Source organism: Platichthys flesus, chromosome 6 (assembly GCF_949316205.1).
Source record: "Platichthys flesus chromosome 6, fPlaFle2.1, whole genome shotgun sequence".
NCBI classification, from domain to species: domain Eukaryota; kingdom Metazoa; phylum Chordata; class Actinopteri; order Pleuronectiformes; family Pleuronectidae; genus Platichthys; species Platichthys flesus.
In genome coordinates this window covers 8985090-9013028 of record NC_084950.1, presented here as the reverse complement: position 1 = coordinate 9013028, position 27939 = coordinate 8985090, and the positions used below count along the sequence as shown (strand labels likewise).

Below are 27939 nucleotides of genomic sequence, written 5' to 3'. Positions count from 1 at the left end.
TATATATATATATATCGACCGATATACGGGTATCAGAATTTCTTTTACTCCATAATCTCGATATTGGCACCTACCTTATAAATCCATATTGGTCAGGCTAAAATGACTTTCACTTAGAAAGAAACAAGATGTGATGTTACATGAGTGTTAGGAGTCAAACAAAGCATATTTTTCGCCATTGAATTCAATGTAGGTGAAGTGTTTTGTTTGCAGCAGTTGAAGCTTCAAAACCTTATAACTGAGCGATCCCTTAGAAACATCGTTCCACAGCTGTCACTGTCAAAAGAACAATTTTTCGAAAGGTTAGTTTTTTTCCCGATAACAAAAGAAAACCATTTGCTGTGAGCTTTGTGGAGTATCCCTATTTTTGTTAGCAGGACCTTTATGGCATTTTTGCCCACTCTCCTCTGAGTAATATTTCCTCCCTCGGCTCAGGTGTGAATAAATGCAACAAAGTCCATGAACACAGCTTGTGAAGGGTCATGGCTTCTTAGTTCTAACAATGCATTTATATTTGTAACAACCCCACACAGAGCTGAAGCTGCAAGTTCATTTGGAAAGTGTGTTTGCTTGGTTTCTCCTCCGTGCGTTGATGATTAGATAATACAACCCACATAATGTGAGCTTCTGATTAGTGAGAAAAATAACAATTTTCATATATAAGCCTTTTGTATTAGCAAATCTCTTGATGCCTTCACAACAGAGGGCTGTAGTAATCTTGGCATTTCACATCTAATTACCATTCTTGCAAGGGAGTAAATGCCTTTTCACCAAAGAGGAAATCTAGCAAGTTCTCTTTTTGGTGGCTCAGCTTGACATGCTGAGATCTAAAGGCTGCTGGATGGCATATAATATAAAATGTAATAATAAGTACAAAGATTGTTAGCTAGAATTATCCTACACATTTGTTCCTCGTCTTTGCACGAGTTTGAATATGCAAGGAACCTGTCTTAATACAGAAAAGGGCTCTTATAATTCATGAAGGTTAGAAGACATAGTAAGTGCTTTGTGCCCTCCCCCATTCCTTAAATGGCTTTCACTGTTATGTTTAAAGTGACTTTCAGTGACGTTTCTCTTTCAGACATGCTGGTGCAGACCTCTGACCTCAACAAAAGGGCTGTCACATAGTAAAGAAAAGCCTAAAAAGAAGTTTAACCTACACATAATTTGTTGGAGGATATTCAAACACAATTACATCTGATATAAATATGTCATTCTGGATTTCATGACCACTACCTTCTATTGCCGTTTTAAGACATGAACTAGAATAACATTTTCTAGAATATTAGGATGAGGTGTGGCATGTGGATCGAGAATGCAGGATATCACACCGGTCATTTTTCAACATCCGAACCAGCGACGGCGCGATAACCAAAACCACTAAATTCTGGTCGTCTTTCCAAGTTAACAAGTTCTTCAGCATCTTCTACATGAATGGCTTTCTCACACTGAGCGGTTGTATTGTTCCAGTTCTGTGTTCGGCACGTGTTAGAAACATCATCAGGTGAGCACATGGGCTCTCTCTGACATGGTACTATGCCGGGTCTAGCAGCAAAAGTTCCGGGAGTAGCTGACTCTTTTACAGCCATTCCAGAAAGTTCCTGTAAAACTATTCGGACTTCAGTGCATGTCTGACAGTTGCTATATGTACTGTGGGTCTAACTAAATCCCTAACAAGACAAAAAAAAAACTGTATTCCATTCTGTTGTAATTTGTATGCAGACTCAACCACTGTATTACACAGATTTGCAGAGTATGCCAGGTATAAATTGGTGGATGGGCTGAGTTTGAATCCAGGACCAGATGTCCAAATGAAAGTGACACCCGGGATGGATGATGTTCCTGTTTTGGGATGTTGGACTAATGAATTCCAATCTTCCCCTCTAGTTAACATTTAAGTGCAAACAATGGTTTAACAAGGATAAAGAGAATCAAGGCCAACAACAGTGACTCTCCCAGCTGTTGTGCTGTTTTGAGGGGAGGGTTTATTTAGCATATTTGCAGCTCCACAGCACCTTGGATTTGGTCAGAGGGACAGATGGAGGGGACTGCAAAAAGATTCAGAGTGGACAAGCTGTCACTGGTGTTGGCATTCTTTTCTCTTGTGATACACACACTCATTGCGTGCAATCCAATCTGTCTTCTGGCCTTTTGTTGCTGCAATGAGCTGTGTGCGAGCTGACACCAGTCTTACCTGGGGTTCTTTCTGCAGTCTGATGTGCATCCCCCTGTGGCCGGACAAAGCCCTCTTCTCCACGGCATGATGCCTGAAGTGATAATAATCTCCAAAAACCTGCACAGACACCAAGGGAAAAAGAAATGAGTTCACCTGCTTCGACAGAATAGCATCATAACACTCCAGTGCTCACCGGGGCGTTCTTGTGCACATGAGAAAATGTGTTTACGTCGAAAAGGGCTGAAAACAGACATTTGGACATTGCAGATTGACGAGTTCGATCTATATTTTAAACGAGTGTCCATTAATATTCTGGCTCGTTGAAACGTGAGCGTCTCTTCACTTTATCACAGATGAAACACCTTTATTTTACTAGCCCCCATAACCGTGAGTCTTATCCACCGAAAGAGCCGTAAAGGCATCGTGAGAGTTGTTTGATAAAATGGCTATTTTATCTTTGTTTAAATTAAGTGAGCATTTTTATTCTGGAAGCAAACCTAGGACTGTGTGGAGAGACTCTACACACTGAAGAAAATGTAAGACACACAAAGAGAAGCATCAAGAGGGAGACATCCATTATACGGCAGAAGATGGACACGACCTGAGTAAAAAGATTAGATGCATCTATTAGAGGTAGAGCCACTTCAGAGCTATATTGAAGCTTTCTTTGTGATGCTCTCGTTGTTTTCTTACACAACCGTCTAATGAAAGAGCTTTTCAGGACAAGTGATGGGTCACAGCTTTCATCAAACCAGCCTCAAACCGTGGGGCTTTTCGTTTTCTCAGCCCTGCTCATACGAGACACATTGAGCCTGGGCCCTCTTCACTTAAGCTGACCTGAGAGCAAGACAGAAAATAAATAATACAGATGTCCAGAGATAGGTGTGGGGTAAAAAGACAAAAATAACCAAACAGAAGGTCAAGGAAGAGGACGAGGAGGAGCCGCACCGTCGCTCTCCTCCCAGGTATTCACGAGAGAGAGGAGCCTCCATTTGAAGAGGAAGCACAGCAATCTGTACGGCTGTGCCACTGGGGACTGGCTCACCTTCACAAGCCCAGTGGAGCGGAGGAAGAGAGGAGGGGGAAAAAGGAGGAGGGAGATGACGGAGGGAGGTGAAGGGAGGAGAGGAGACGCAGGGTTTGACAGGCCCGGCTTGGCAGGATGGATGGGTGTGAAGGGGGAGAAGCGCAGACGCAGCAGGAGGGCAGGTCCTCCTGGGGCTACAGGCTCATTCTGCCGACTGGCTGTCTGCGAGCCGCCCAGACTGGAGGCTGGAATCTGGAGGCCCAGTCTGGCAGAACTGATGTACGGTAGAGCTGCCAGGCCATTGTCGGCCAACTTGACTTTATTTGTCAAATATTTGTAATTAAGACTTGGTTTTAAAATCTGTGATCATTGAGATATAATCAGACTGAACATTGGTCCTAATATACTTGGTTTTAAGCAGAAATTATAGTTTTTCCCTTCAAGTTCATGTTGCTTCTGGCTGCTTTCAGTTAATCATTGTATTACTTTATCAAGCCGATATACATATGTTGATAGAGCGCTAGATGCAGAGATCTTCTATCGTATAATTCCAGAAATCTCTGTCTGTCTCTGAGTAGCATATCCTAGGAGCTGCTCAATTTATAAGCTTCACACTTGCCACGTGTATTGATAAGGGTCCATGGAAGGGCAGTGTTGACTTTAGTGCGGTTTGGATACGCAATACGTTCTATAACTATAAACCTGATGAACTTTGAAAACCAGACACATCATTTACAGTTTCAGGAGGAAAAAAGCTGCGACCGGCATCGCCTCAGTTCAAGCACGACACTGAAGTGCAAGGTCCTTAGTTGATACTGACTTTGTCACATTGGGAGAAAAATAAGACAATCAGTGACTGACCTCCCTGACACCCTCGTCTTGAAAAAAGTGTTCTCGGAAATGGCCTCTGGATGATGCAAGATTTAGTTGTGCAGAAGGATCCGACCCGGCGAATTAATGATAGCCACTTTCACATTGATTGCGGTGGGGCAGAAAGCTAATTTGCGCAGCACCGGGCAGGCTTTTCTGTGGGACAAAGCTATTTCCTGGAGTGCTGATGTCCTCATTTACACCAGGGGTCTACGGGTCCTGGGAAATTGAGATGGAGATAGAAGTGTTGGTGTAGCTGCTCATGAGTGCAGCTGAGTCACGCTTCTCCAAAGTCGGAACAAGAATGAATTATATGGTACGTGTGTGCTCCTGTGTGTGTGTGTGTGTCAGCGATAATAACAGAGCACTGTGGGTCATTAGTCACCCTGTGCTCTGAGTCTGCACTACTGGCACCCTTCTCTTTACACTCCTCGCTGGTCACTGCTAGAAGTTTCTTTCTCTTATGTTGTAGCTGTTTAGCTCCAGTCTCCATCATGTCTATACCTTCATGTTACCTGGAGGTAAATCTTTAGCAAAAAAAAAAATCTAATTCAAAATAACCCAAAGACAAAATTGCTAATCAATACAAAGGGAAGTGGGGCTGCAGAGCTAATTTAGCAAAATTACAGGTACATAAAAACATAATAACATCCGTGTCTTTTGCATTTGTGAAACAATTAACCGATGATTTGAATCAGTTGTTGCAGATCAATGGCTCAGACATCAACTGTTCGAATGCTTTCAATAGTTGTTTTAGTTCAGTAGCTAGTTTCGGATTATCTTTAACAACAAACTAATTGTACTTTTGAATTAATTGTTTTAGTATATTGTTAAAAGACACTTCTTCAAATAGCAGAAAACAGACTGGAATCTGCTTTTACGTCTCCCAAAGTAATATTATATTCAAGTTAGAGGTGATAGTGAATGGGTAGACCTGTCCTCGTAAACTCCCGAGAAAGTCGCCCTTTTAATGCACAGACAGTAAATTAAACATAAAAACTTACGATTCACTTTTTCCTTTCAAGAGCAGAGTATTCCACCAGTGAACTGCACATTTCACAGTGTCCATGTTTTTCATTTTACATTCTATAATCATTCAGAATTCATGATCTGAATGGGGAATTCACTCAGAAACCTTCCACTGATGAATGCAGGCTTGTGACGGTGGTGAGTACAAGACACAAAAAGACTGAACGAGAGCCCAAATACAACTGTGGCTTCCTCAGGGGGACAGCCCTGATATGTGGGATTCTCTGCAGGAATAAATTTGTGAACAGGAAGAGCGACACTGAAAACTGGGATATGGCGGTACTAATAATTTAGCATGGAAAAACATTCCTCTTCGTCTGATCTTGAATGGAATCCCCCCCCCCGTGCAGCCGCCAAGAAGTACTGGAATTCTGTGACTGCTTTTGAAATGACATTACTTAAGAAGCAAACACTCGTCTAGATCTGATGCGAATGTCAAACATTTCAAGCTTCTTATGTGACGAACTTTGAATGCGTACGGGTGTGCACAGACGGATGTGGGAGTCTACACGTTGGCTCAGTTTGAGTAGAACCGACATCGAAATTGCTTATCAAAAGTTTCCTGTCAGTCCAGGAGCTGAGTGAAGCGCAAACATTTTTATTTTTACAGTCTCTTCAGCCCACTCACCACATCGGTGTTCCAAATGTGATTTTCTATGAATCTAATTAACATCTACCTTATCTCTTTTCTGACTGTTGAGCAATGAAACTAAAGACGATGTTTATAACAGTAAACTGCAACCCCCCCCACCCCACACACACACTCTTACATCTTCCACTCGTTTTTTTTAGTTTGGCCAGCACCCAACGCCAGCGCCTTACCAGATATTAGAAGGAGCGGAGATATTTCTTGAAGACGTGTAAAGAAGTCGTTTTTGCGTCCAAAGAAGTTGTCCTCTCCTCGGCATCAAAGAGAATACAGGTTTCTCAACTTACTTTCCAGGGTTCAGGTTTTGGTTAGTCTACATCCTTTTATATGAATATATATAGATATATTTCAGAGTCTATGCCTGCACATCGTACCATATTATTTTGCCTCACACTCACATGAAGAATTCAGCCAGAGCGGTTGTTAGACTTCAGGTTGACTGACAGAAATGTCACGATGTGTCTGAATGTTCTGCTGCGTCCTGACCTGGTCCCTTCTGCTTTGGTCCCTAGCCAGCTGCCGCCACAGTTGTTCAGTCACTTGTGGCCCAGATGAGAGCGGCTTCACATCAGTGGTGCCAAAAAGAGAAATGTAACAAGCTTTCACTGGGCTGTAACCTCGTTGTTATTTCACATTATGTTATGTTGTGTGTGTGCTGGTTATGGGCAACTTACTGATTTGAAATGGGGGAAAGTTTTCTTTTTCATTAAACTGGCCAGACTTAAATGCACTGCACTTATTGATGAATGAAATGTTCTTTGTACCTGATAAACTGTGTCTCAAGTGGCACCTGATGGAGAAGGTTCACGATAGAATCGCGTTTTTCTTATCAATGACCTGAAATCCAGCTGAGAGAATGAACACAGATTCCAGTATTCAGAGATGTGGCTGTGTATACAGTAGATGCCGTAGATGAGCAGAATATGTGAGGGAATTGCAAATGCATGTTTTGCATTCTGCAAGGGGACTGATTAGAAATATTCCGTATTCAGCACAGGAACCTAAGGGTCCACTGCGCTGATATTGACTGTGACAGAGCTCACTGTTAAGTGTATTCCCATAAGCTTGAGAAAAAGTGCACATGAGGCAAATCCACCTTATCAGAATTGGCTTTAATCAGACCCATCTTTTAAGGAAAAACACAGGCCCCAGTGGTTGGTTTGCAGCCATTCCAGTAATTGACTCTACACTACTTTCATTCATTTGCAGCCTGTAATATATATAAACATGTACAGTGCCTTGCATACGTATTCTCCCCCTTTGGACTTTTCTACATTTTGTCATGGTATAACCACATATTAAAATTGATTTCATTGTGAGTTTATGTAATGGACCAACACAAAATAGTGCATCATTTGGAAGTGGGGGGAAATATTACATGGATTTCACAATTATTTACAAATAAAAATCTGAAAAGTGTTTAGTGCATATGTTTCCACCCCCTTTACTGTGAAACCCCTAACAAAGATCTGGTGCGACCAATTGCATTCACAAGTAACATTTGCAAGTCACATAATTAGTAAATAGGGTTCCTCGTCTGCAATTTAATCTCAGTATAAATACACCTGTTCTGTGACGGACTCAGAGTTTGTTGGAGATCATTACTGAACAAACAGCATCATGAAGACCAAGGAGCTCACCAAACAGGTCAGGGATAAAGTTGTGGAGAAATATGCGTCTATTTGAATTCCAGTTAGTAACAGTACATAATGGGAAAAAGTCCAAGGGGGGTGAATACTTATGCAAGGCACTGTATAGACTTAAATAAACTTTTTCCCGTTTGATCAACAAAACATGCATAGTACTTTGGAGGTGCAAAATTAATTTTATTGTGACACAAACAATAATGAGAACAAAAAAGTTGACATCTGTTGGGTGCATAAGTATTCACCCCCCTGTGTCAATACTTGGTAGAACCCCCTTTCGCTGCAATTACAGCTGCAAGTCTTTTGGGGTATGTCTCTACCAGCTTTGCACATCTAGAGATGGAAAGGTTTGTCCATTCTTCTTGGCAAAAAAGATGGAGCTCAGTCAGATTGGATGGAGACCGTCTGTGAACCGCAATCTTCAAGTCTTGCCATAGATTCTCTATTGAATTGAGGTCTGGGCTTTGACTGGGCCATTTTAAGACATTAACATTCTTTAATCCAAACCATTCCTTTGTAGCTCTGGCTGTATGTTTAGGGTCATTGTCCTGCTGGAAGATGAACCTCCGCCCCAGTCTCAAGTCTTTTGCAGACTGCATCAGATTTTCTTCAAGGATTTCCCTGTATTTGGCTCCATCCATCTTTCCCTCTATTCTGACCAGTTTCCCTGTACCTGCTGAAGAGAAGCATCCCCACAGCATGATGCTACCACCACCATGTTTCACTGTTGGGATGGTGTGCTCAGGGTGATGGGCAGTGTTGGGTTTTCGCCACACATAGCGTTTTGCATTGAGGCCAAAAAGTTCAATTTTGGTCTCATCTGACCAGAGCACCTTCTTCCACATGTTTGCTGTGTCTCCCACATGGCTTCTGACAAACTCCAAACGGGATTTTTAGTGGATCCCTTTCAACAATGGCTTTCTTCTTGCCACTCTTCCATAAAGGCCAGATTTGTGGAGTAGACGACTAATAGTTGTCCTGTGGACAGATTCTCCCACCTCAGCTGTGGATCTCTGCAACTCCTCCAGAGTAACCATGGGCCACCTGGTTGCTTCTCTGATTCATTTTCTCCTTGTCCGACTCTTCAGTTTGGGTGGACGGCCTCCTCTTGGTAGGTTTGCGGTTGTGCCATATTCTTTCCATTTTCTTATGATGGACTTTATGGTGCTCAGAGAGATGTTCAAAGCTCTGGATATTTTTTTATAACCTAACCCTGCTTCATATTTCTCCACAACTTTATCCCTGACCTGTTTGGTGAGCTCCTTGGTCTTCATGATGCTGTTTGTTCAGTAATGATCTCCAACAAACTCTGAGTCCGTCACAGAACAGGTGTATTTATACTGAGATTAAATTGCAGACTGTTGGACCCTATTTACTAATTATGTGACTTGCAAATGTTACTTGTGAATGCAATTGGTCGCACCAGATCTTTGTTAGGGGTTTCACAGTAAAGGGTGTGAATACATATGCACTCAACACTTTTCAGATTTTTATTTGTAAATAATTGTGAAATCCATGTAATATTTCCCCCCACTTCCAAATGATGCACTATTTTGTGTTGGTCCATTACATAAACTCACAATGAAATACATTTTAATCTGTGGTTATACCATGACAAAATGTAGAAAAGTCCAAAGGGGGTGAATACTTATGCAAGGCACTGTATATGTATAACGCCAGTAACTTAATGGAAGATGCCACAGCAGGCGCATGAATGTGTGGGAGACTGTACTTGTGGAAAAGCACTCAGGCAGCTTCTTTAGCACATCGCAGATAGAAATGTCAGCGGCACAGCAGAGCTCATTGATTTCCACCCAGCTAGCCAACCCTTTCCCTTCTCTTGCTTCCCTCCCTCTTTACATGCTGCCCTTCCTTTATTTATGCTTCCTATTCACACAAAACACACATAAACACAGGGCTGCACAGAAACAGGATCTTTACGCTGTATGTACACAGCAAATGTGTTGGGTTGTTTGGATATTTTCTGTTGTGTTGTTGGTGTCCACTGAGCCTTTGCACTGCCATCTTTTGGACTAATTACAGCTGTAACACTGGGGCTCGGCTAGTTGGGAGACGCTCATTATATTACTCTGTAACAGAGGATAATTGACTGTTTTCAAATGAAGGGTAATTATTTTTTTGCATCTGAGCTCTAATTCTGCATGTTGCCTGTCTCAACTGCATTCAGCGGCTCAGGGGACTTGTTTTCTTGGGAGCGGAGCCATAAAAAAAAAAAAAAAACATAGCTTTGGCTAATTATGTGGCTGAATAGAAACAAATGAACAAAATACCCATGAAGACCCTAAAATAGAGGCAGTAAGAGAGGTGCGAAAGCTAATCCAGACCATTTAATATATTTTCCTTAATACGAAATAAAGAGCTATTCAAGCAGCAGTGGAAACAACTATAAAATAACTTCAAAGTAAAGAGATTCTAAATTACAGTGTGTCCGGCAAGACCTATTCCTATTCCGGAAGAGACGGCCACAGTGGAATATGGAAGAAAGGAAGGAAAATGAAAGTGATGCAGGAGAATACTTCAGAGGAGGACAGATGAGCAGAGATGAAATTGGCTACAATAGGAATGTGTCACACAAGACAGAGGAGGGCAGATCTATGGCGCCCCCGACTGATGCCTGACATTGGGCTAATATTACCATAAAGCTACATTTATACAGTTGTGTCACCTTAAATGACCACTGCCTTGTCACCCTAATCAACGATGGTATCTCTCTGTGTAATTCTATGCTTGAAAAAAACATGGTGAATCTCACGCCTTGATGTGGCGGATTAACTGTTAGATGAGAGCAAAAAAGATTAAATGGGCCGAATATGTGAAACTCATGCATTTGCTACACACCCCCCCCAAAAAAAAGTGGAGAAGAAGAAGTATTCCTGATGTAGCTTATATCTCTGGTGAGATTTTTCTGTGAGAAGATAAAGGACAGAGCAGGGAGAGAGGGCTCATCAAAACACACACACACACGATAGTCAGAGTGTCACTGACACATGCAGCCAACATCTCGATCTCTCAAAAAAGATGCCGTTCAAAGTAATTCATACAGACCGACCACACACACTCACCGAGGTTCCAAGCTATGGCCTTGAGAAAGGGAGATCGAGACCGATAAAAAGACCTTGCATTTGAGGGAGTGTGTGTGTGTGTCAGAGAGAGCAAGACCTATTCAATATTTCAGATCACTCCTTGAATTCTTAATTTCAAATTTATCCCTGTGAGCCGAATCGAAGTCTCAAATCCCCGTCTTGGTTCAAGAAATGTGCTAACCAAATTAGTAAACACCCAACTTTAACTACGCCTCACCGGAGCATCGAATATTCATGGAGTCGATTGCGATGCTTCAGCACACCGGGCAGGTTTCTCCCAACATTAGCATTGTCAGCGATCACACAGTTAACCTGCTATGATATCGCAGCGCAATGGTCGGACAAGCTCAGGGGTGACAGAAGCCAGGCATCTCTCCATGAAATGTTGCGGCCACCATTTATTGAAACAAGAAATAAGAGGAGAGAGGAGAGAGGAGAGAGGAGAGAGGAGAGAGGAGAGAGGAGAGAGGAGAGAGGAGAGAGGAGAGAGGAGAGAGGATGGGAGGAGAGAGGAGAGAGGAGAGAGGAGAGAGGAGAGAGGATGGGAGGTAGACAAACACATTAAGATAAACAGAGATTTTCTTGAAACTGGGGCCATGTGAGGTATCTTCCCTTTTCCACAAAGACAAGCAGAGGACGTGACGATGAATGAAAATGACTTCAGAGGCTTGAGATCAAACTGGGTTAATTTCCCAGCCAATGGGATCAGAGCAGAGTAAACAGACATTATGAACAGATGAACAGGATCAATGCTCTTTGGATCAAAAGAAGCGATGGAAAGAAATGTGGAAGCAATGGTGAGTGCACAGGACGAAGAGTTAATGTAATGAAGCATAGCATTATGCAAATGAGCAGAAAGAAAAAGACAGCTGTCGAGATAATTGGGGAAAAGAAAAATATATGTATTTTGAAATGTGACTGTTTGGTATTCAGAGGTGTTGTGCTGTACAACTCGAGCACTGTTGGCCTTTGCTTTATGCCTGGAGGCAGCATGTCACCCTGATTGCCACCTCGTTCAAAATTCTGTTCTTAAGCGATTAGCAAACACAAACTGCACTTGACTCTGTTAGTCAAAAATAAAATCTCTCCTCCTCCTCCTCCTCCTCCTCCGCCACCCATCATTTATGTTGGTATCACCCTTTGCTCCTACATGACTTTGTTCCAACCTGTTGGCTGCAGAGCCACGGACGAGTGCACTTTTGCCAATGAAATGGAAGCCTGCAACTTGTTAGTATAGTAACCACTGACCATGAGAAATCAATGTGGAGTGCACCCAAAGGGTTGTCCTATTGATTTTTCATAGACTCTGATCTGTCAATCTATCAATGGATGCGAGTGGGGAGGCAGAATCAGAGACGCGCTGTGGGTGTGCAGCAGCAGTGATGGACTGCCACAAATGAAACTTTCAAAACGTCCTCTGCCAAGTACGTGCCCTTCACTTCAAAGGCTCAGCTCCAGAAAATGGAAGCTGTCAGCACCTTCGGATGTGCAGCAACAACATGCAACTAAGAAGAGAAAAACTAAACCCGAGAGAAAAATGACCTCGCACTATTGCTTAAAACCTCACAGAGCACAGTGAACAATCTGCGCTCACAAGCCCTCATCGACACCAACACACTCACACCTCTGAATGGCTGTCTTCCACCCTCCACGTGTGATGAGGTCAACGCAGAAAGACGACTCCAGCCTCCAGCTGTCCCCTCTGGCGCTTTCCTCAGACGGTGACCTGCTTAAAAGCGCTGGGATTCTGTGAGGGTTCCTGGATTATGCATTCGCGGAGTGTAACTTAGCCCTGCTGCTCTTTTCCACATCACCTATGCTGAACACCCTCTGTCAGGCTTCATCAACCCTGGTTTTTGGGAACTGAAGCAAATCGGTTCCACTTCCAATTCCATTCAGCTCTCGTCAGTTTAATTCCTTCTCTCCTCGTGTCTTTCACTCAGCCCCGTGACTTCTCCCCTGGCTCCATCTATTAATGCCGACTCACTCAGTGCTTACATTTGATCTCCCTCCACATGTTGAGACCCTTATTAAAATCATTCTCGTCTTCCCATCGGCTCAATGTCCACTGGCTGGAAAACCTGACAGATTCAGTCTGTATGTGACAAGCATACATTTACAGAGTATTCTGAGCTCTATATATATTATATAGGAATTGGGTGTTGCGATCTTCACTTGCCGACAGTCCTGACATTCCACACTGCCGTGGGTTGAGGGGTGGAGTACCTTGGATGTGTCGCTGGCACTCCAGCAGCACCCTGCAATTTTGGTGACCACTGCCTGATGGGCTCAACAATAGAAAGTGCATGACACGCCTCTCTTATTCAAGTCTTTTTTGATGGATGCAGGCGCTCGTCAGGGAAACCTCTCCAACACCACAACAGCAGCCTATTAATTGTGTGCCTGTTTTATTATTACTGCACATTGTTCAGTGACTAATTACAACACATTAAATATAATATATATATATATTTTTTGATTCTTCAAAAGGAAAATGCAACTTGTAAAGCAATATAACCCTTGTATACATTTTAACTAAACATTTTAATCTTAATTTCACAGCATTATTTCAAACTGTAAACAACAAGGTTATTGTTATCATGGGTCATTGTTATTCCAATGAAGCACTAGGCAGCACCATAGTAACCATGGTAGGTCTTCAGTATATAAAAGACACATTGTCTAATCTGTGCAGCGTGATTAGCCTGAGGATAATACTTTTACCTGTTTATCTTCCACCTCCCCCATATGGAACATTAGTTTGCTCTGACAGTGCCTCATGTGCAAGGGCGCACCGCTTTAGCTGAGATGATAATTATCACCAACCACTGATTCACCCACTGACAATGTATGATAATGGATTCTCTCTAATTCCAACCTCTTGTCACGTGAGCTCTGCTTCTCCAATCTCAAAGTTCAGATCCTGTTAAACGGGAGCACATGTATTATCTGGCGTTGAGTAGACAGACAGGCAGACACATGGGTTTGGATTTTGCTGTGGGAGTTTAGAGGTTATTTTTTAAATTAATGATGAATTTAAGTGGATATCATCCAGGTGACAGTTACTAATTAAATTTCTTAATAAAAGAAACAATATATTTTATGATGAGTAAAAATACGTGAAAGGTTAGACTTTGTGTTGCAGTGGTAACACTAATCTCTGAACAGGAACATTCCTTAAAAATGCCATATATGAAAGCTTATCAAACATTCTTTGTTGGCTAGTGAAATGCAGCCTTATTGAGAGTTAATGACACGAAAGGCCTGGTTTATTTACATTTTCAACCTGTGCGTGTGTTTTTCCTATATTACACACACAAGGACAAGTGAGCACACAATCTTTAATAGCATTAACAGCATAATTAACATGCTACATTAATTTTCCTAAAAGATACATAAAAGGTTTAATTAAAATGTTCCAATACGCCTGAAGCATGAAGTTATTTCGCTGCATTGTACGTACACACACCACAACCAGGCAGTGCTTTAAAATATCACAAAAACAAGATGCGATCAAATCAAGACGCAATGTAAAGATGGGGCAAAGTATCGTATCAGCTCCGCAATCAAGGGAGCGAGTTGCACACCTCTATAGCAAAATACATGGTGTGCTGCTGAAAGGATGACAGGGTTTCAGAGTTCTATCAAATGTTACAGTCTGACACAACATATTCTTTCGTTGTTTAGGCACGTTTGTGCCTTGAAAGAAAAAGTAGACCCTTTCACAGCGGCCTCCTGAATCGACAAGCAGATTCTCAGCACCTCAGTGTTCCTTTCTCTACAAGAATCAAGGGCGACAACGTGCTGCGACCATGAGAGCGCATGAGGTGTCAACTTTGAAATCGGCCTCGTTCAAATTCATGAAAGCTTATGCCCTCTCCTTGAACCTCAAATGCACAGACGGTTGAGGACATCAAAACACAGCACCTAGCAGCTGTGATATGCCGCAGCTGAAATATGAAAGCCGCTGCTGAGATTTATTTCTACATTTTTCACTTGAGAAGAGCGGTTTGTCCAGAGACCTCCAGCTGCCTCTGGGAGATGACCCTGGTACCACCTTGACTCTTTGACACCAGCTAATGATGCGAAGCGCGTTTACTGTCAGAGGCCCCTTGTTTGATACTCTTGAGAAATCATGCAGTTCTGCTGTTTCAGATCATATGATGACGCGTCCTCCCACTCTCCTGAAATGAAGCCAAAACATCCCTGTTACGAAGACCACCATCTTGCATATTTGGAGCCAGTGGCAATCAGGGGATGGATCCTCAGTAGCGAGGTCCTGCCGTTACATGTGCTCCACCAATCGTTGAATCGAGATGTTCTATCAACTAACAAATATAAATTGTATGTGTACTTTGACTTTTTGGGGGGTCTGTGTCCCATCCCCTAATTTGGAGGAGGTGGTTATTATGAAATATACTTCATCCAGCCAACATGTGGCGATAAAGACGCTTTGGCTTCACTTTTGGGCAGCTGTCAAGATGTCAGTTTTTATATTGAGTCAATGTTGGTTTTCCTCCAGCTCCTCCGCTGCAGCACTGGTGAACGATAATGGAAACTCAGGTTACATGACAGGAGGATCCTCGTCTCAATCCCTAACGTCCCCCAAAGAGACCCAGAGGAGCACCGATCTCTACCAACAGTCTTTCCAGAAGATGCAGAGACCCTGCAGACTTCAGTGGAGCCAGGTTCTGTAAAGGGGTTCACACTGCACATCAGCATTCAGCGGAGGACAGTCTCTCGCTGCATTGAAAGCAGTTCTCCAGGCACACAAGCTTGGCTGACTGTGATGTCCATAACAGCTTGAACCAGGAGAAACAGGTGCTCATCATGGGCCAGGTTTTTTTCGCTCTACAAAGCAGCACAGATGTTGATTCATTCGACAGCCGCTGCACATGTTCGAGAAGACGCCGCGCAGTCTGAAGAAGAAAGGCTGTTTTAGGACAGCAGAGGTCCGTCAGTCCCTGCACACCCTCCCCACCGACACAGGTGAAAACAGAGCAGCAGGTCCGTCTATTCTGTGTTTCCGTAATGAGTGCATCTGGGTATTATACACCAGTATGCTAGAGCAGAGCGGCAGACAGACTGTTATCAATCGAACCCTCCTTCCCACTTCTCACTTATCTCCATCCCTTCAACTGATGTATAAAGTTTTCACTCTCAAAATTTCCGTGCAGAACAGAAAGAAAAAGACAAGGGCAGGAATCCCTTCAAAATGCATTTAGCGGCACTTTTCTGTTTTTCTTTCCCAAAGTTTCGTCAGACAAAAACTTTTTTTCTGTTTACTCAGCTGTTCGTATCCAACCGGTTTTCTTATCTCCACAGCAGAGTTAATGAATCTGTCTACACCAGGAGAGAAATCGGTTATTTCCACAGACCGCCTGCCACAAGTTTCATCTGGGGAATAACTGATCTCCTGCAGTGAATATGGCTGCTTATCATCCTGCGACACAATATCAGAGCGCCGTGACAGGGAGTCATCCTCCAACATTTCCTCACCCTCCATTCCGGCATTTACACTGTTCACTTCACCTGCTGCTACACTTCCAGCCTCGATTGTCAGAGAGAGGATCACTAACTCTCCTACTGTCCGTTCACTGCCTTCATTTTCTTTCACAGCTTGTATCTTGGAGCCATCATAGCTCCAATCCTTCGCCTCATCATTATTCCTTATAACGGGGTGTGGGGCTGCCGTTGCATTCTCCTCCCGTTTCAGCTGCTTACACGATACCAGCAGCCTGATGCTCACAGACTGCCTGCCCCGTTACGTGTACTGCTGCCCATAGCCTGTTCTTTGTGCGGGCAGGATGAGGGTGGAAAACATCACAACACTCAAAAAACACTGTGCTGCCAGAGCCATAAACAACATGGTTCATATTAACCTTTGAAAAACACATCTAGGACTTTGTACAGGGTCTTTCAGATACATGAAGGTCTGTCTCTAGAGAGACACGCTGGTGCCTTTACAGCCGAGACAAGCTCTTAAACACTCGCTGGAACACAGCTTTCTCTTTCCAAGTCAGCTTTCCTGCAGTTGGAATGAAAAGGAGGAGCCTTGACACAATGATCGGTTCTAGGACGGACACACAGCTGATGGCCACAAAGAGATAATACGACAAAAGGCCTTGCTAGACTTACCGGTGAACCGAACACTCTTTTCAGAGAAAAGCCACAATGGCTTTATTCATCCAAGAGCCTTACAAAGGTTTTTCCTTTCCGGGCGGGGTATCTAAAACTATGCTGAGAGTTCTCTACAATAATCTCTGTCATTTGGTTTCCATGCCCCCAGCCCGATATCTGCAGGCAGAGAATCACAGCAGCAGCAGAGGGAGGAGGACAGAGGACAAGATGAAGGGCTGATACTGACTGATGTCTGTGTTCCTCATTCTTTCTGAGCTTTACTCAGTATTTTGATATCAGGAATAATATTTGTTTTGCTGACATTTGTTTTCAGTGAGACTGAGTGTATATAATGGCATTGCTGCTGCTCTGAAAAACAATATTTTATTTTATTCAAACTGGCAATCCATTTTAATCCTGTTCATAATTTGTTGTTCTTTTCAATAATGAATTTTCATAAAGTGCAGCATCAGGATGCATCAATGGTAATTGTATTAACACACTGCAGCCCCCTCAATTAGAAACAGATCAAATCCAACCATCACCATACACCAAAACCAAGATGGCACTTAAGCTTCCTGGAAACCAAGGGAGACGGCACGTGGGACGTTTTCAAGGCAGTTTTCCAGTTCTCCAACAGTGAAAATAACCTTTAAGGAGATAATCTCCGTCTACCTTCACATGATTGAAAAGGTGAAAGAAAATTACCCAAATGGACAAAACTCACTTCAGCAGGAAGATTCACATAGCTTCGAAAAGAGAAGATCCGCACGTGGCTGCAATAATTATATGAACAATGAAGTAAGCAATGCAGATCAAGGATTGAGAATAGCCATTCCCCAATTGAATTCGTGCTGGTATCTACTAATGAGTAACGTTGCAGCAAACTCATTTGACAGGGCTACAAAAGGAAACACATACCTGTGAAATAAACATATGGAAGATCCAGCTTGACACTAATTGCATGATTGTTTTCTTAAAGACTTTTAAATGCACAAGCGCCAACATGATGCATGGAAGCTGTTGATCTCAAACTCAGCAGAAAGATTTCCTCAGAAAGATATTAATATCATATTTTGAAAAGATTTTTTTAAGAGTTATTTTTTATCAGTGAAAGTCATTGCATCAATGTAAATGACCACTTGAGTGCTTGATGATACGACAGTGTGGGAATGCAAGTTAATTAGTATAGAAAAGGATGAATAATTGGAAGCATTCATGAAAACGAACTAGCTGCTAGCCAATCGTTTTTTTTGTGTAATGTGAAGGTCGATAATCTTTGCAAAATTGTTGCAAAGATGAAACTCTTATTTCATTCAGTCAATGTCTCTTTTTCTAAATCGTGTGGCATCTCATAGGTAAACTGAACAGACATTCCCTCAGCTCATTACTGTGCACAAATGTACTGTGGCTTCCAGAGCCCTTCTGGTGCTGGCAGATACATCGAAGCCTCTTTGCGTTAAGCAAAGCGCTTTTGGACATTCACCGCCGCAGCTGCAGTCCACCTCCACCCTCGGGGGGAGAACTGTCAGAGATTGAGATTTGGGGTGTTTGTGTATTGAGAAGTTGAGCTTTGCATAGTTTCACGAGAGCCTGAAATAACCTCTGTATGGGAGCTGGCTTTGTTCCCAAATCTGATCAAAGCGCCGGGCTGATATGAGTCACCGCACAAATTCTAAGAAACAAAAGGCAAGACAAATACAGAATCGCATTATCCATGTAAGCATATGTCATCGCAGACGAATATTATTCTGACATGAGAAAAATAACAGCTGAAGACGGTGTCACAGGAAAATAAGTGTCACTGTCATTAAAAGGCTTCGACTACCCACACCAGAACTGGCAGGCTGGAAGATCTACATTGTTTAATCACTCCATTTATTAGTTGTTGTTTGTTGTGTTTCAATTTACTGTCGGTGAGGTGTAAATCTGGAGTCTCAGTATTGTTAAGTCGATTGGTCAACTAAAAGCAGCCAAGCATGAATTAAGCTATTATAGAGATTAATCATATGGCATTCAGCCACGCCAGGTCTGCTTGTTGTGGTCCTATTCAATGCAAAACAGCTGCACACTGGAAAGGGCACGACATTTACCGCGATTCAATCTCAACAACACAAATTGATCAATAGAGGCACAGATTTACTGACGAAATGTCTATAATCATTTCTACAAACACGGTTTGAAGACAGGGAGCTGGAGAGAAATAGCATTTGTGAGAGGGAGAAACGGAGTTCAGCCATATTACTTTTATCTTTATGATTTAAGTGTTTAAACATATAAAACTGCAGCAGGGTGTTGAAACCAAATGCAGCAGGAACACACAGAGACTAAACCACCAGTCACATGCTGTGGGTGTATGCACTGAAACCACCAGAGAACAGAGCACTTATTATAAAGGACGCCTGGGCAAGGTCCCGTGATAGCCTTTATAACTATGATAAATGGCTGAAGCCTTCTGCTACGCTACATCACGTTACAACCACCTTTGTGATTTTTGTCTCAGGATGGGAGCATGCAGTTGAGGCTTCCTGCAAAAATAGAACAGGAGATTAACATCCTGCGAACCACTACATTTTACAAAATCGTATTTTGTTTTTCAATTTCCTCTCACACATCCATAACAGAGGCAAAGACATTTTCTGAAGGCTGGATCAAAGGACAGCCTGGCACACTGCAATGTTTGCTTTTTTTGAAATTTTTTTGTTCACAATCCTCCTACAACCACAAACAACAACAATGGAGCTGGCAGTAAAATGCCAAGAGGTTTATGATGAAAAACCAGAGGAGTGGAGTTTCAGTCATTCTCGACAGCCTCCATGAGCATGAAAGCTCAAAACAAACTGTGTGTGATCGCCTCCCAACAAAATTCACTTCCCACTTTGCTTTAGAGGGGAGGTCAGATCATGTCAGATCCGCTATGATGATAGTCACTGTTTGCCTCATAAATAAACCAGAAGTACGGGGCCTTAATTGTAAGAAAAGAGCTATTCGTGAACATGAATGGAGAGCTTACTGTATCTCATTCAGTGAGTGTGTGAAATCGGATCTGTAAATATATCAAAGAATCTCTTAATATGTACTGAGATTGGTAAACGTGTATAGGAATCTTCAAATGTGTATTAAGAATCAGTAACCATGGAATCCTTGTGGATATTGAAAGATTCCTTATGGGTTGCAATGGTATACGATTTTCATGGTATGGAAACAAAAATAAAATATGGTAATTGTATCAAGGTGTGTTATGTTTCACAATAATTTTTTGTATTATCACTTACAAATTTAAGTGATATTTGCATCCATTGTTTGAGTACAAGTAGAAGTACAAAAATGAACACTGTATAAGTAAGTAAAGGTCCTGCATTGAAAAGTAAATATCATCTGGAAAATGTATTAAATACTAAAGGTAAAAATAATAGTCAATGAATAAAAAATGTGCCCTGTTACCTGTTACTATTGTATTGTATAATTACATTACTGTTAATTAAGCATTAATGTAAAAGCAGGATTTTACTAGTGAGCTGGTTGGGGTGCAGCACTTTCAAGCTATTTTTCTACAATTGCAACTAATGATTATTTTCATTATGGAGTGAACTTCTGCTTATTTTCTCCATTAAGGATTGTTTGTTAGATTTGGGGAAATTATGAAAATTTGCCATCGCAGCGGCTCAAAGCATCCATCACAATAACTGCCAATTTGTTGTAGGTGTCGAGCCTGTCTGTTCCTTTCACACACACATACACATACACAACACACACACACACACACACACACACACACACACACACACACACACACACACACACACACACACACACACACACACACACACACACACACACACACACACAGACACAGACACAGACACAGACACACACACACACACACACACACACACTGTCAGCCCCCCCTGAGTTGTGAAGGTTTGTGTGTGTTTCTTTTTGGGGTCAGATCGGGGTCAGTGTGTGTTTGTAATTCAGCAGTTATAGAAAGAACAGGACACAGATGACGCTGGGAACCGGGACGTGGAAAATAAAGTCTATTGGATTTTAAACACGACACGTACTTTGATCTGCTTGGAGGGATGGTGTTCTCCAAGGTGGGCAAAGCTGTTAGATGACTTTCCTCCTTCGGCAGCTGCTTTGTCATTTCATATTTTGCAAACTGGATTCTGATTCCTCTAGGAAAACCCCATCTTCATGTTTGAGATATCAAAAGTAATCCCACGCTGTTTATTCTGGTTCCTTTTTTTCGGGTAAGGAGATTGTTAATATCAGTCTTTCTTTGTGTCTGTGTGTGTTTGTGTGTGTGTGTGTGTGTGTGTGTGTGTGTGTGTGTGTGTGGAATCAGTTTTGATCATTTTTTTGACGTGCTGCCATCTGTGCATATCAACACTTAATGGGTTTTTGATTAAAAGGTATAAGCAGCAACAGTTATCGTAAATGCTCATGATGACCACTGACTTAAAGTTAATGTGGAAACTGCGATAACAGCACTGGGTTGCTCGTTATTAACTTTTTCCCTCACTGCCTCAGGTAGGCTGGTAGATGAAAAGAATCTGCCTTTTTGTGTGACATCACTCTAGTCAAGGTCAAGTCAAGTTTATTTTTACTGATATAATATTATTCCATCAAAATGCCATCTTTAATTATTTGGTCAAATGGTCTCAAAATGATATTTAAAAAACTGTGTATAACCACTAGACAGGATGATCTTCTATCAGGATGTCCTAAACATCTCTGAATTGCCTTCCTGTGAAATCCAGTAAAGAATTGAAATTCCTTTTCCTTCACTACAAAGCCTTTACCAACCAAAATCCATCATATCTTAAAGAGCTCATAGATTTATCCAACTTTATCCCAATAGTTCGCTCTGCTCTCAAAATACAGGCTTACATGTAAATCCCCCAGTCTCTGTGAGTAAAATGGGAGGCAGCTCCCAGTTTGGATCAGAGGAAAGATCTCTACAGTTAAGCTTTGGTTTTTAAACTTTTCTCTTTGATAAACATTATAGTTTGGGCTGTATATAAGTATCACTATTATAATTATAACAACTAGTCTGACTGATCTACTCTCTCCTCTCTCAACTTTTCCCCCTACCTCTCCTCTATCCCCCATTTCTCTCTCTCTCTCTCTCTCTCAACCAAACCAGTCAAGGCAGATGGCCGCCCACCCTGAGTCTGGTTCTGCTCGAAGGTTATTTCTGTCTCTCTTTCCACTGTCGCCAAGTGTTTGCTAATTGTGGGAACTCTTGAATTTCTCTATATTATATTGTACGGCCTCGACATAACAGTGTAAAGTGCCTCGTGATGATGTGTGATGTGTTTTGGTTCTATGCAAATGGTACTTAATTGAACGGAAAACTAATTAATCACACACATCCCCGCCCTTCACTGGCGGTATGTGGACTGTAGCTACTGAGGCACGAACACAAATGTCCACACACGTGCACATCTTCACTACAGCGGACCTGTAAGTCAAAAGCCAGCCAATCAAGAGGCCTGTCTAGGTTGTAACTAATGACTTGCCTCGATTTCCAGATCTTGGAACAAATTGCTTAAGACTAATCACCATTTAATATCTGTGTACACATTTACCGATTTGTCTGCACATTCAGAAATCTCCCTACGCTTGCAAATCTGGAAACAGAAACAGGCATATGGGTTTTTCCATAACGCTTATTTATCTCAGTACACAATAAGCTAATGTTTTATACATTTACAAATCTGATTACACACACACATGCAGAATGAGGTCACACAACTCCACTCATATTTGCGACTAGTTTTGCAATAACAATTTGACTGCACCGCCCAAGCTTAAATATTCTTCTGCTGTATGCACAATGGCCTGGCTGAATGAAACCACTGCTGCACAGCTAAAAGTTGCAGTTTGGGGAATTAAATAGTTCTGTAATACGACATGCTGCATCAGTTCCACTGTACAACATCTGTTATAGAATCGCTTGCAGCCTCCATTGTGCTAGTAATGCAGCACAGATGGAGGAATGATTCATGGCGGGAGACGGGGGGGGGGGGGGGGGGCTTTACAGTAGCTACGAGGGTACACATAAAATGGATATGAATCATGCAGTCATATTTCTTATAACAGTATGATATAAACCAGAAATTTATAGCACTCGCTATTCTATACTACTTCTTAATGAGGATGCATTTAAGCAATTGGTATATTACTCCTCAACACAAGCCCAGAGTGTATATTAATATACTTACTTGTCCAGTCTGAGGGAAAAAAGCATTAATCAAGATGTGTGGAAATTGTCTGTCTTATATCAGGGTTAAGGGAGCCGTCTAAGATAATGGTATATTTTAGTGGCTTTGTGTGCAGAGGAGAAATTCATTGGAGGTGAAGAAAATGAGCTCAGGGCTTCATGTGAAAACAGACAGAAGCGTTTGATAAACTAGGCCTACTGAGGTGTCATTCCTCAGTCCCGGCCTAAATAACTGTATCCCTGAGACACACTCTTTATCAAGAGCTAAGAGCCAGAGGGTGGCGGCGCCATTTGAACAGAAAGCCCCTAGGATGTTCTGGGTCATTTGCTCCATTTTTTAATGTCAGTTTTATTTTAGAGGATATAATTTGTGGAAGCCCCTCCGTCGTTTAAAATTTGAGAGAGGAGTGCTCAAGCTGCTCTACCTTTTGTCCACAAGGGATTCAGAAGAGAGAGTGGAAACGGGAGCGAACGCTGCGGAGGTATTCTGCATTCTAACTCTGCTGTGAACAGTATTCTTTCCACATGGCAGGCGCTCTTTCTACATTATTCAGGGTGAGAGGGATCGGGCTGTATTATAGCTACTACACACACCTCCTATCCCTGCGTGAGGAGCTGCATGATAGCACCCACGCAACCCATCCACCCATACATCACCTTAGAACCCTCTATTGGCGCCCTGCATGCATCACTGGCCATTAATTGCATAAATATTCAGATTTCAGATGTTAAAATCCACATAGTTTATAAAGTAGTTTTAATTTGCATGTTTGTTCATGCAAGTCACACTGGTCAGGTACTACTTAGTATACAAGCCACAGAGATATGGAGAATAACCAGAGCCTGTCAACAAGAAGCCTGTCCACCTTCTATTATTGATGCGGAAAGTACTTGATGAATTTGAGTGAATGGACCTAAACTGTAAATAAATAAGAATCTATACCTGGTTCTAGACTACAGGCCCGATTTAGTTACATTTTGGCATACATAGAATTGATTATATATAGCAGAGTTGAAATTTAAATTATAAAACACATACCTAACAAACTAGCACTTCGCTCCTTCACAGGAATGTGAATGGAGTCAAATGACCATCTAAAGGAGGATCAAGAGGATCATCGTGTTGGACAGCCAATTACAAAACTGGCAAATGTAGAAGGGGTTCTGATGGTTGGGGTGGTGCTAAAAAACAGATCCTATGCTCAGACAAAAACATCCTCTGGCAAAAAGAAAATGGCGAATGTCACTTAGTAGCTCTCATGGGTGAGTGTGCTCAGGATGTACGGAGGCGTGAGTCCTCATGCAGGTTCACTTCCATACCGGCTCTTTGCTGCATTTCTTCTGCACTCTCTCTATCCCCTTTTTGATGTTTGAAATTATTAACACTAAAGGCTAAATGCCCCAAAATATCATAGATAAAAAAAGTTGAAAAAAAATCGCAGAAACTTCTAATCTTTGTTTTATAAAACGTAACCCCTTAGAGCTGCAGCTCCGTTCAGTCTGGACTATCTCGCTACCCCCCAGTTGAGAGAGTGGAATTTATCCCTATTTCAAACTCTCTATCTGGACGTAGAAGATACTTTTAATTGAATAACCGATGGGAAAGAATGAACTCTGGTAAACATCTGCAGCCCGTTTTGAGAATCAGCCACGACTTTGAAGCCGATAACCTGCTTCAATATCGTGGTTTATCGATGTGTAAATTGAATTGGATCACACTGTCTGTTTAAGCCACAAATGGTTACTAATGGACACAGAACGTTACAGAACGAAACCACTGTCCTCTACAAACAGTTATTGATGAAAAACGATTGCACCGACTGTCTGTAATGTCCAGGAGGAAGCTTCACCGGCCGAGTCAGAGAGGGCCAGCTGCTTCGTTATTTCACTACCGCTCTCTGTCTTGTCTCTCTCCAAATCGAATCAGCCTGCAATTGACCAAGTGTCACGCTACAGAGGGGAGCCTGATATCTCCAGCCTCGCAGACCTTTTTCCTTCGCCGTTCTGCTTTCCTGAAAAGGTCATATTATCTTTACAGCGGCGCAAAGTACACATTGCTCTGCAGAAAAGGTGTTTTTTTCCCCCAGCATCATAACAGCTTATCAGACAGTTCTTTAGGATAAGGGGGAAAAAGAGAGAGAGGAAAGCGAGCTGGTGGACCACAGTTAGGGGGCCGGGCTGTATGACAATAAATCGTTGTAGATGCTTTCTGGAGTTTTTGTCTTTTTCTTATTAATGGAGAATGAAAATGGTATTTCTCCCTGAAACACAGCTCAACACAGAAGGCCATTTGTTTGCTCCTGGAGAAAAACACTGCTCAGTGGCTGTTCTTTTTTCTTCTCTAACATTAAAGATCCCCTTAAGTAAAATAGAAAAATATGGCATGCTGGTCCTTGATTGATGCACCAGTTGCTACAGAAACATTACAACCATAAAAAAATGGCAAACTAACATGGCAGAAAAATCAATAAAGGAAATGGTCTGTGAAGTGTCAACCCCCAGTTATTCTTGAGTAATTGTAAGGTCAAAGGGCCAAATGAACCATCATTTGGCCCTTTGAGGAATTGCAATTGACTTGACAATTTGCGTCAAGTATTTAGCTTGATCATGGAAGGAGAAGAAAGAAAATATGTGTGTAAATTATTAGCATGCAGGTCAAACTCGCCCGGTAGCTTCAATCAACAGGTTTGTGAAGCCATGAGAATTATTAATTTATCAAATAACAAAGTTTCATCACTGCTGATAAATATTTTTAGATTAAAAGAAAACTTCCACATACAAACAGGATATGAAATTCAAAAAAATGAAAAATCTAATTCCGAAAACACAGAGATACTGTTGAGTTATCCAGAGATATGACACATTCCAAGAAAGATAACAGAACATGGGTGCACAGCAGAACAGGAAACTAATAACTTGTTAATAACTTGTCGGTGTCCTCAGTCCCAGTAAAATTACATTTTGTTTGTGAACTTGTAGGTTTTGTTATAGGTTTTAGTGGAGCTGGAATACAAGGAGGTGTTAGTTCTTCAAGCAGAATGTAATACCGCCTGAGCATCTGATCTTCCACCTCAACATCATCTGCACTGTTTTATTTCAAATTTTTGTTTTAATTTCAGTCCTCCTGATACCCACGCATGTTGGATTTCTAATATTTTCACAAAGCCAGGATCATAGAATCAAAGTCGTAAAAAGGGTGGAAGGGAAATGTCTTTTGATTGATACCTTCACCAAGGTTTGTTTGTTGAAAAAAAAAACGATTTCCTTGAATTTTACAGAGGGGCACGAAATGATTCATTGGAGAACTCATTAAAATTTGATGCGGTTCTGGATCGTGGGTCGCTTACAGAATTTAGTTTTTCTTCTTTTTATTTGAAACATTGCTGTATTTTTCTACATTTTCCTGGTTGCTCACAGAATAATTCGAGGAACGATGAAAAAAAGTATGTTGAGGTATCTGGTCTTTATGAGTGTGTGTAGTTCAAAGTGAATTTAGACATGGTTTCATCAGGGGATAGTTGGGCCTTGGTGGACGATTGGATCCTCTTGAGTGCCCTTCTCATTAGTAGTGGGGAGAAGAACATGGCTGAGCAGTAACTCAGGCACAGCGTAGGTACAAGTTAATATGGTACGTCATATCCAGCGATTCTGCTGCACTAAATAAGCTAACTCTTCACACCCGCATTGCTCGAGAAGCTCCTTTGTGGCATACTAATGCCTGGAGGTTATTCCCCAAGCGGAGAGCCCAAGGCTGACTCAAGATCAGTGCTGCGTAGTTTCTTTTCTTCATTTTCCACACCTGTAGGCAGATGAAGGGGGTGAGCCCCTTAGCTTAGCAGTGGAGCTGCAATGAATGAGAAGCTTTTTTGCATATTGAAAAAGGCTTAGTACAGAAGGTTGGTGGATTTGTGGCTTGATGGCGACTCAATTACATATTCAAGTTGGCATTTAGCCTCAGGAGGGATTAATATTATTGTTTTCATTTATGACAAATTTGTTGCATACATTAAAGAAATGTGTTTCCCTCATGATTGCACATCATGCTCCGGGTGATAATATTATGAGTGGCTGTGAGTGTGGCAGCAGTATTTGTAGTAGTAGTGACAATAGCACTAATAGTCGTAACATTTGTATTACATTGTGTGGCACTAAGAGTGCTGGCTTTAATGGTAGAAACGCTAATTAAGCCAGTTTCTGCTTTTTAATCCTGGCAAAGGACTGATTGGGTCCATCTTGATTATTGCCCTTCAAAGTGTTTCAAATGGATTGTTACTGAAGCTAGAGCAATTTGGTTATTTCTTTTAGCAGACCAATGAATTCAATTGGCATAATTTAGAACTGATGCATCTGAGCAATCAATGAATCATTACACGCCTACAGAGGAATTCAAAAGTAGTGCCTCTCTAAGTGCTTCAGTGGTAATTACTGTGAAATGTTTTTGGGGGGCACAAAGAGATTGTGACCGAACATTTAAACCAACTTTTAAACTGGTCAGCGCCCATTGATTACTCAGAAACATACACCTGAGTGTTGCACCAACAGGCCGACACCTTGACAGATAAATTCGTGGTGTACAAATGACTGTGGGCATCCTTGGACTAGAGATCAGAGACGCAGGCTTGGAAGGGAAGAACGATGAGTGGGATGAGTGAATGAGCGGTGCTTTCCCCTCCATCAGCATCCCCTGAGACAAGCCTCCATTATACTCCATCGCACACATGTACACAGACAGCTGTGGACAACACGGCCGCGTAGTTGTTCTTCTTACAAATCCACTTACCCCACCGTAGCAGAGTTGTTGAGAGGGCTGTAGAACACAAGTCCACACAGAGGCAGAAAATTAGGGGCGACGTCCACACTCACAAGTGTCTCACAAATTGAACCCCCTTAACTGTTCCCTAGAGCTCTGCAGGGTGCGACCGCTCTCTGCTCAGAGATGCTTCCTAAGCATAACTGTGGTGGTTGCAGCTTTCTTTCTGAACCTGCAAAAGTGCCCTGAAGTAACAATGAAGCTGCGTCCCCGCTACTGCACAAAGAGCTGTTCACCTGTTTGTTCAGAGCTCGACTCAGTACATAGAAAATGGAGAAT

The 27939-nt window shown here is 42.0% G+C and overlaps 1 protein-coding gene across 1 annotated transcript in view; it reads right to left on the bottom strand.

Moving 5' to 3' along the window:
• furinb (furin (paired basic amino acid cleaving enzyme) b) overlaps window positions 1-27939 on the bottom strand; it is an 86107-nt gene that overhangs the window by 39034 nt on the left and 19134 nt on the right. The window contains exon 3 of the mRNA XM_062390773.1: window positions 2195-2293. Coding sequence (XP_062246757.1) covers window positions 2195-2293 — 99 coding nt within the window. The remainder of the gene's footprint in view (window positions 1-2194; window positions 2294-27939) is intronic.